Source organism: Portunus trituberculatus, unplaced genomic scaffold (genome assembly GCF_017591435.1).
Source record: "Portunus trituberculatus isolate SZX2019 unplaced genomic scaffold, ASM1759143v1 PGA_scaffold_398__1_contigs__length_35906, whole genome shotgun sequence".
Taxonomy (NCBI): Eukaryota; Metazoa; Arthropoda; class Malacostraca; order Decapoda; family Portunidae; genus Portunus; species Portunus trituberculatus.
The window spans coordinates 26,240-35,906 of NW_025541566.1; the positions used below are offsets into that span (position 1 = coordinate 26,240).

General features: G+C 41.2%; 1 protein-coding gene across 1 annotated transcript; it reads right to left on the reverse strand.

The window, feature by feature from the left end:
* Window positions 1-2,288: 2,288 nt before the first annotated feature.
* Window positions 2,289-3,754, reverse strand: LOC123500543. Its single transcript, XM_045249235.1, has 2 exons — window positions 3,612-3,754; window positions 2,289-2,951 (listed from the first exon to the last, which is right to left on the reverse strand). The coding sequence occupies exon 2, from the start codon at window positions 2,944-2,946 to the stop codon at window positions 2,545-2,547; it is 402 nt and encodes a 133-aa protein (XP_045105170.1). The 5' UTR covers window positions 2,947-2,951; window positions 3,612-3,754; the 3' UTR covers window positions 2,289-2,544.
* Between the last annotated feature and the right edge of the window lie 5,913 nt (window positions 3,755-9,667).

Here is a 9,667-nt window from a genome sequence, read left to right on the forward strand (position 1 = left end):
AGCTCAGAGCTCATAGACTGATCTTCGGGTAGGACTGAGACCACAACACACTCAACACACCGGGAAAGCGAGGCCACAACCCCTCGAGTTACATTCCGTACCTATTTACTGCTTGGTGAACAGGGGCCACATTTGCCTCACCACTCCAGAACTCGAACCCGATGATGATGGTTGCAGTGATGTGTGTGTGTGTGTGTGTGTGTGTGTGTGTGTGTGTGTGTGTGTGCACATTCACTTAGGTTGTCTGCTGGTCACCCATCAAGCTATTCCCATATGGAAGGAGCCCAGATCTCATACTGACTTATCTTTGAGTAAGACTGAGACCACACCACACACTGGGACAGGGAATAAATCAACCAAGTAATAAGGAAAATATTGTTGGAAAAAATGTAAATAGTAAATAAATAAATGTGATCATCACAATTGTAGCTATGGCAGACTTTTCATTGGAGCAGGTGCATCAATGCTTTGTAATTAATGAATGCTGTCTTAGGGATGGTGATTATTTAGTATAAATATCAGTGTAAGACTTGTACTTCCACTGTGACAGTGTCATAAGTGATGTACTGTCATTGTTCTGTTAATATCTGATGTGTTGGGTTTGAATACAAAGCACATTTTTATCCATTAACTCTAGTGGTGCCATATGACCTAAGCTGTAACGGTATCTAAAAAAAAAAATAAAAATAAATTAGTAAAATGTATTCCCTTCATTGTTTTGGTACATTTTGATCAATCAAAAAATATTTTTTTGCAACAGTTGCTTATGAAAATATCAATATTTTTTTTTAAACTCATATGTATTAAGATATCTTTTAGAGGAAGAAAATTGATTTTGATTTGCAGATTAAGAACATAAATGAGAAGAATATAAAAGTCTCACTAGCAAGAATGTAAGGATATAAGCTATTGCAGTGAGGCCAGTACTATGTAGGCCTATTGAAGGGAACTCCTAGCTATTGGGATCTTGTGCATAACAAAGGCCTAGAGTTTGATTGATGTCCACTGAATGGCACAATCCTGTAAGCTTTCTGAATGTTTTATTGTGGAAGGCAACGACTTTTATTTCATCACTGCATGATTGTTATAGCTTGTCACTGTATTTGTAGCTGATCATGCTTGGGAATCTACTTCCCAATATTATTTAAGATTTGCTTTGATGCAACAGGTATAACAATAACAAGGATTCTCTCTCTGCCTCTATAAAATATGTACATGTTGCATATATGATACTAGGTCATCATTTTACCTCACCAAAGTAAAAGAACATCTATAACAAAGTAGGACATAACTGCAGTCCTGAAAAATTTAGAATAATGGAATTAACTGTGAGTAGGGGGGAGGGGTGAAGGATACATAACTATGGTATACTGATTGTAACGTCTCAGTAAGAAAATATATATGGCTCAGTCACACACTCACTATGTACATGCAAGAAGCACACTGTTCACTATCAGAACGCCCATTTATGCATACCATTGTAAAACTGCTAATTGTTGGTTGTGTAAACTGTGGGTGAGTGGCAGCTGAGATGGGCAGGCAAGGGTGGAAGGTGGAGCTAGAAGACTGAGAAGAGTGTGGGTCTAGGTTTTGAGGGCATAGTTCTGATAACATGTCTGATTGGAATCCAGTGAGACAACTGGTGAGACTGAACTTGGCAAAGATACTTTGGTTCTGGAGAACAAAGATGAGGAAATTGGATTTTGAGTCAGGTTATGAGTGTTAACATAGTACACTAACAACCAGGCTCAAAGCACAGAGATTTATACAAAACTCTCTTGGGCTGCTGCCCACTCTATGTAAAAGTCACACGTAAAAACTACCATGGGCACTGCTTGGATTCCAGAGTTCAATCAGTCCGTCAGTCATACCTGACTCAGGGCAACCAGGCTGTGCCATTCCTCTCTCCCTCTCTATGCCTCTCACTAAGAATGGGCAGAAAGGGCAGGGAATAGTCATTGTTAGAATTAAGTGATAATTTGCTGACTGACTCAGTGACTGAATTATGTACAAGGCATTGCAATGCTGGCTTTAAGAGAAACCATTCTTGTCACTGTCCTCTTGCATCAGCATTACTTACTACCATAATAAAAAAAACAGTATATACACTATACTGTTACCCTGGCTAGAAGACATACTGCATGGCTGCTGCAAAGATAGAGATGTGGGGAGGCACCACCCCTGTAGTATGAGACAGTGCTGAGGTGTAGGGGTGGAGCATTGGGGTGGGTTAGGGGATGTGAATGGGGCACTCTTCATTGAACAGTACCAAGGGAAACATTTTAGATGTTGTTTCTCATTTTCAAAGCATGTATTTTGGCACATCTAGGATGAGGAATTTAATGAAAATAGTGTTTTATGTACATATACATACTTGTGTGATGCTTGAATAATATTTTCTGGGGATATTTCAATTTGAATTATAGATCTGATTCCAAACCTCATTTTAACTGCATTACACATCTAACATGGAAAACATTTTAATCCATCATATAATGTGGCATTTTCAGAAATGTGGAGGCCCAATGGGGTACTTGGAAGAACTCAGTGAGGCTGGGCATGTTGTAGCAGCAGCAGCAGGCAGACAGCGAGCAGGGCAGGACTGACATGGGACCATGAGATGGCACTGTTCTCATGGGAACGAGATTCTTGGACAGGTGCTGGAGGCTGCGCATCAGGCAGGGGCATTCCTGGCTCGACTTCCACCTCATTGTCAACCGGAGCCATATCATTCTGGGCTTTATTCTTCTGATTAGCCCTTTTGCGACCGTTCCGGACTCGACCACCTCGCCTCCTGCCATGCCTCTCATCATCTGCCCTTTCAGGGGACTGGGAAGAGCCCTGGCCAGTCTCCTCCTCCAGGCAGTCATCAGGGTCAGCGGTTTGCATCCAGCGCATCATGGGGTCAGGCAGCTCAGCTTCCCGCAGGGCTAGGAGCTTCATCATGGGGCCTGCAAGGATTCAGCTATACAGTAGAGGTAACGGCATGTGTGTGCTGGCCTGAGGCAAGCCTTGTAAGTAAAACAATTTGTATTAATAAAGAATTGCACAAGAATGATGAGGATTGGAAAAACTAGACTAGCAGATACAGAAAATTGATCTATACACTACTCTCTGACCATGGCAGGTCTGTATACTGTAGACTACACCACTCCCTGACCATGGCAGGTCTGTATACTGTAGACTTCACCACTCCCTGACCATGGCAGGTCTGTATACTGTAGACTACACCACTCCCTGACCATGGCAGGTCTGTACCTGTACACCACTCGCTGACCAAGGCAAACACACACACACACACACACACACACAAACACACTTATCCTGCTCTAATGACGTCATATAACTAATTTTTAGTGACGAACATATTTAGTTTTTATAAGAATGCCTACAATACATACATGTACTTTACATACTATTTACTATGTAGATAAATTATGTGGGTTTCGTTCATGACTTTCATTCTAGAAATTCGGAGGAAAATTAAACTAACGTATATTCAAGAAATTAACATGAGAGAGAGAGAGAGAGAGAGAGAGAGAGAGAGAGAGAGATTGCGAATCTCATAATTAAAACATAGCAAGCATCGATCGATAAACAAAATTACATACATTATAGGCGTTTTCAGTAGCACTTTACAGAAGGCGAACGGTCCAAAAAGCGTTCGCCCACATAGGGGAACACCTATGGAAGCTGTTCGCTTGTGTTCGCTCTCAGAGTCACTTGATAGCGAACACTGACACTGATTGGTTGCGAAACGAGCTGCCAACTTTATAAGTTATAAATCAATAAAAATGCTATTATGAGGAACATGAAGATATGATAAGTATTATTATGTAAAGGAAATACATTTAATAACTGTTTACTGATATTGAAATTCATGAGAATTCTCCTTGCAGTTTGAATTAAATGAAAACAGAGTCTTGTACTCTCCAGACATCTGGGACTACGCACTCTGGCTGGACCACGGTTCACACTTGTTCACGCTACTCATTTCAAAGCTTGTGACTCCGACTTTGATTTTCAGTTATGTGAGAATCTCGTAGGTTACGCATTATCTAAGCACATTAATTGTAAAATATAAATATGATAGGATATTTGCACTGTTGCTTGATAATGACATAACGTTATAGCAATATTGCAGAAGATTTGGGTATATATTTTTAAAAGGTGGTGTTCTGAAAACTTTGGGCGAACGAACACACAACATCATGGCCTCTTTGACAGTGCAACAATTTGAGGGAATGCACAGCAAAAATGTCTCTGCCAATGTAACTACTGAATGACAAGCAGTCACTAGTGGTGTAACGGCTTATCTGGCATATTGTGTATTAATGGATACTGGGTATATTACCTGTAATACCTTATAAAGTAGGAAAATGTGACAGGGGAAGTGATACCTGGGATCTTAAGGCTCTATTCACCTCTATTATTTGGTCTCAACACCGCCATAGGCGCTCACGTATTATAAAACAATTTAGTTAATCTTTTAAAGGTCCGTGTCACGTACAAACACGAAACTCACATATGTAGAAGGCTTGGTGACCTTGCCGTAAACAAAAATAATTGAGGCGCACGCGTTTAGTTTGGCCGTAATAGCACTTGAGAGTTCGGCGAAGTAGGAATTTTTCTAAGTCCAGCGAGCTCTGCACCAGTCAAGAGTAAACACTGAAATGATTTTCAATTGTTTATAACAGATTTGTGGGTATAAACAGGGATTTGTGGGTAGCGGCATATAAGGATTTCATGGTATCTATAGAGCTAATCCCTCCAATCACGCGCTGCCACTCGAGAGGCATAACGTTATCATTTTTTAGGTTCCTTGTTAGCTTGTTATGGTACGTTAGGTTAACGCCCTAACGGGGCGGGCGTTCACGGGGGCCAGCGCACCCTCCATATAGGTTAGCTTAGGTTAGGTTATGATAGGTTAATGCCATAGTGTGGGGGGGTCCATGGAAGGCGCAACCCCCACGATTAGGTTACATTAGGTTAGGTTATGTTAAGTTAGGTTAATGCTCTAGCGGAGGGGTTAAAGGGGGGGCTAAGTTACATTCGGTTAGGTTATGTTAGGTTAGATTAGGTTATGCTTGGTTAGATTAGATTGGAAAAGCTTGAAGTATTTTGGAAATTTTTCGTATTTTTTTTTTTTTATGCCCATATTGCGCCTATTTCGCCACCAAAACCCCCGATTCCCCACAGGCCCTCAAGCTTGTTTGGGGGGAGTGGGGGGGATGGAGGGGAAGGGAGGGACAGACTTGTTATAAAGAATTACCAACAGTTTTTTTTTTACACTTAACAGATTTACCTGTGACGTCTGACAAGATGTTTTTGAACAAGGTAGACGCAGATCTGTGCTACAAAAAACATTTGTACATGTGCATCCATTTATTTGAGCCTTGCCTTCAATTATCCCATTCCCATAATAATATATTTACATTACGGTGGAATGAGGCTGTCTCAGCTTGTCATGATCGTGTGACTAAAGAATATAATAGTTTTTCCGGCGAGCGACGGAGATTCGTCTGGCAGTGTTACTGTCGTTTTCAGTAGAAGCGTTCGCGTATATGGACGAACACTTCTGGACCGTTCGCCTTCCACAAAGTGCTACTGAAAACGCCTATATAACACCAACAACTAACCAAACACAAGAGTTGGAGCCGTTACAAAATGAAATCCAACACCCACTGCCAGACTGTTACATTGTTGGTCAGACTGGAGGAAGACAACTCATTCTCATCCCTGTACCCCTTCACAGGCACCACGACGTCTACATACTATCTTGTTTGGCAGCCACCTAGATGATCCTGATGTCTAATGCAGACATCAAATTTTCGTTGCGGATCGCATATGATTTTGTATTAATTTTCATGTTTAAATTTTTGGTAGTGTTGTTCTGCTGCCTCGCGGGGGTTGGTCTAGGCTCCGTGATTGGAGAGAGGACAATCCACATAGGAAGCGTCGTCTTGGAGCGGGACTCCAGAGAGCGGGACCTCGGCCTGGCTGGGGAAGGTAAGGTCTTGGAATTGGATGGGCGAATGCGTGATGAATTAAGAAGCGAGGAGCAGGAATGGTCGGCGAGTGAGGAGAGACGTGCAGGGAGCTATGAGATGGAGCCACAGGGCGCAAAGAAAGAAGAGCTGAGAAAAGCGTGGCTTGAGGAACGACTGTGGGACCTGGAGGATGACAAGTTAGAGGATGAGGTAATGCGGGAAGGGATGGTGAGTGAGGGGAGACAGATGATACTGGAGGATGAAGAGAAGGTGGACGTGTTCCTGGTCCGAGAGAACGAGCCTATGTCGGCCGCTATACTTCCTCAAGTGTTCAGGGACTCGAAGGAAGCCACATTTGCCTTTTCTGGCACGACTGTTAACCACACCATATCCATTCCTGATCCTTCTGAGATCGGCACTCTCGACTCGTATGATTTCCCCAATCCCTTGCGTCCATTACCAACCAACTTCACTAATACAACTACCTCAGAAAACACCACCTCTCTCAACAACCTCACAATCCCAGCTCCCCTCAACCTCACCACGGTACCAGGCCAGAACACTTCGCAGGAAAACGTCACACTTATCGGAGGCATTATTAAGCCTGTGTCACCCCCCCCAGAAAATCTCATTTACAATCCCTTCGTGTCCACCACGTCCCCACAACATATCTCAGCACCTCAACCAAACATTAAGATACCTATACAGCCACCAGCACAGCTAACACCCAACATATCGCAGCCTGTATCTCAACTGCAACCTGTGTTACCTCAGTCGCAACCTGCACAAACTCCACCTCAACTTACATCAATCTCGTCACACCTTGGATCACCTCTGCCACAACCTGCACCAGCCTCGCCGCAACCTGCACCAAACCAAACACAGCCTGCACCAGCCTCACAGCAACTTACACCAATTTCAACACAGCCTTCACCAAACCAAACACAGCCTGCACCAGCCACACCACAACCTATATCCATTTCAACACAGTCTTCACCAAACCAGTCACAACCTGCACCAGCCTTATTACAACCTACACTAACTTCAACACAACTTGGACCAATCTCAACACAGCTTACACCAAACCAACCCCAGCCTACACCAAACCAGACACAACATATACCGCCTCAAACACAGCCTTCACCAATACACCCTATGCCAACCACACTGCAACCTGCATCAAGCCAAACGCAGCCTACACCAAACGAAGAACAACCCACATCACTCATAACACAGCCTATACCACTTCTAACACAGCTCACAGCACCACCGACACAGTTTCTACCTCCATCAGAACCTACACCATCTCCAGCACAATCCATTCCAACCCCAACACAACTTACACTACCAATCTTTCCTCAGACCCTTCCACAAGATCTTACAAGAGGTGCTAGACTGACAGCTGATGAATGGGCGAACGGCGCAGGAAGCAATAAATACTGCAAGTGTAGGGAACGGAAAAACACGCGCCGTGGTTCCAGGATGTGTGACGCTTGTCAGGAAAGACTGAACGGCCACATAGCTGGATCTGCTAATGATGCCCGTGAGTGTGACACACGAGTGACCTTACATGATGCACAGGTTAAAAGGATGGAGGAAGGATCAATAAATGACGCACGCTGCAAAAGACCAAGCAGGTCCGTCATACAGTCCGCGTGCGCCTGCTCACGGTGTATCCCTAGATGTTGCGTGCCAGTAACTCAAGCTTCCTTGCTCAAGTGCTGCTCATATGCCACGTGTCCCACGAAAGGATCAAAGGCATGCACTCCCTGCTGCCACAGAAATACAACACCACAAACTCCAGGAAACTTCCTTGGCATCGCTACAAAACGCAAGTAACGGAATTTTTGACTGCCACTGTTCAAAACATCACTTTACCACTGGTGAGTGAAACGATTACTTTCTTATTTTTGTAACTTGGCATTTAAAGTATGAGCTTCGTTCTCTAGCTTTATATGGTATTTCTGTGTTTACACACAACACACCTGTAGATATAATGAGAAAAGTATGAACAAAAGCCCTGAAAATTTTAGACATACTAAACAAGAACAATAGAAAGAAAAATGGCCGGCATAAGTGCCAGTCACGAATTACTGGAAATCCCAAACCATGATATATATATATATATATATATATATATATATATATATATATATATATATATATATATATATATATATATATATATATATATATGGGAAGGTTGGGTAAGACGGACCCAAGGAGTAAGACGAAATCCCCCTTCTAAATCCAAGCATAAAGGGCATGTTTCAAAATTTGACTCCTAAATGTCCTTTACGTCGCCCAACAATGATGACATCACTGCAAGTAGGAACGATAAGTTTCCCTTGCGCTGCACAGGGAAAAATATGTCATTTTATGCAGTGCTGATGTTATATGCACAAGGTAAGGCACTGCTTGTTTTATATTGAAATAGTTATTGTAATGATTTTGTATTTATGTTATACATGCCCATGAGTATATACATGATATATAGATGCCATAAATCGCCATAGTAAACATAGATACTTTGGTAAACGTTTCGACATTTGAATATTTACTAATGGGGTAAGATGGATCCCATGAGAGGGGAAGAGTAGGTTTGTTGTGTTAATTGCAAAAACTGGGCTCACGAACAATGTGCAGGGATAAATGGTGATGATGCTGAGGAATCTATGTCATTAAGTTGTGGAGGATAGATGACCATGAGGGAGAGTATTTTTTATTTTGTTTTTTTTAGTCTGTTTGTTCGTTTGATTTGTACTAATAAATTTGGCTCATGGGCAATGTGAAAGGAGACAATGATGACGAGGAAGAGTTTTTCATTTGTGCTTTATGCCAATTAGGATTTGTTTCTTCATATTCAGTTTGCGGGATAAGATGGACCCCTGGGAGTCCGTCTTACCCCATCATTTTATTTTGCGCCCAGTAAAAAATTATTATTTTCAAAATTCTTAAGCTTCAGTGTATTCCTTTTAAAACCGTGATCCGGGTGAGGTTTTTGAAAATATCATCCCAAAGCACCACCACAAACTCACAAACTACCAAAAATGATTTAAATGTGGTTTCTAAACTCAATACTTTGTTAAGTGGTCCGTCTTACCCAACCTTCCCTTATATATATATATATATATATATATATATATATATATATATATATATATATATATATATATATATATATATATATATATATATATATATATATATATATATATATATATATATATATATATATATATATATATATATATATATATATATATATATATATATATATATATATATATATATATATATATATTATTGCCTATAACGCCTTTAAGATTATTTGAAGAGTATGAGAAGCGCTGTTCTGCTTCCACCCATTAGTAGCGCAGGCAGTTTTATTTAGAGTGGTACCCATTTTAGGGCCTATATCACCACCCAAGTGCATCTTTGGTGTAACCACCTAGAACCTGGGTATCTTGGTGATATGTAGGTAACTTTAAACCACTTGATATATGTCAAAGTATCAAGGTGGTACGTGGTGAAATTCGAATCTACGCGTGAATTTCTGCCCGATCCCACACCACCTTACTCACTACGCCACTACTATATATAAATATATATATATATATATATATATATATATATATATATATATATATATACGTATATATATATATATATATATA

What these genes read in the sequence shown, in the direction of transcription:
- LOC123500543 (XM_045249235.1), bottom strand. Translation starts at nt 2,946, where the DNA reads ATGATGAAGCTCCTAGCCCTGCGGGAAGCTGAGCTGCCTGACCCCATG.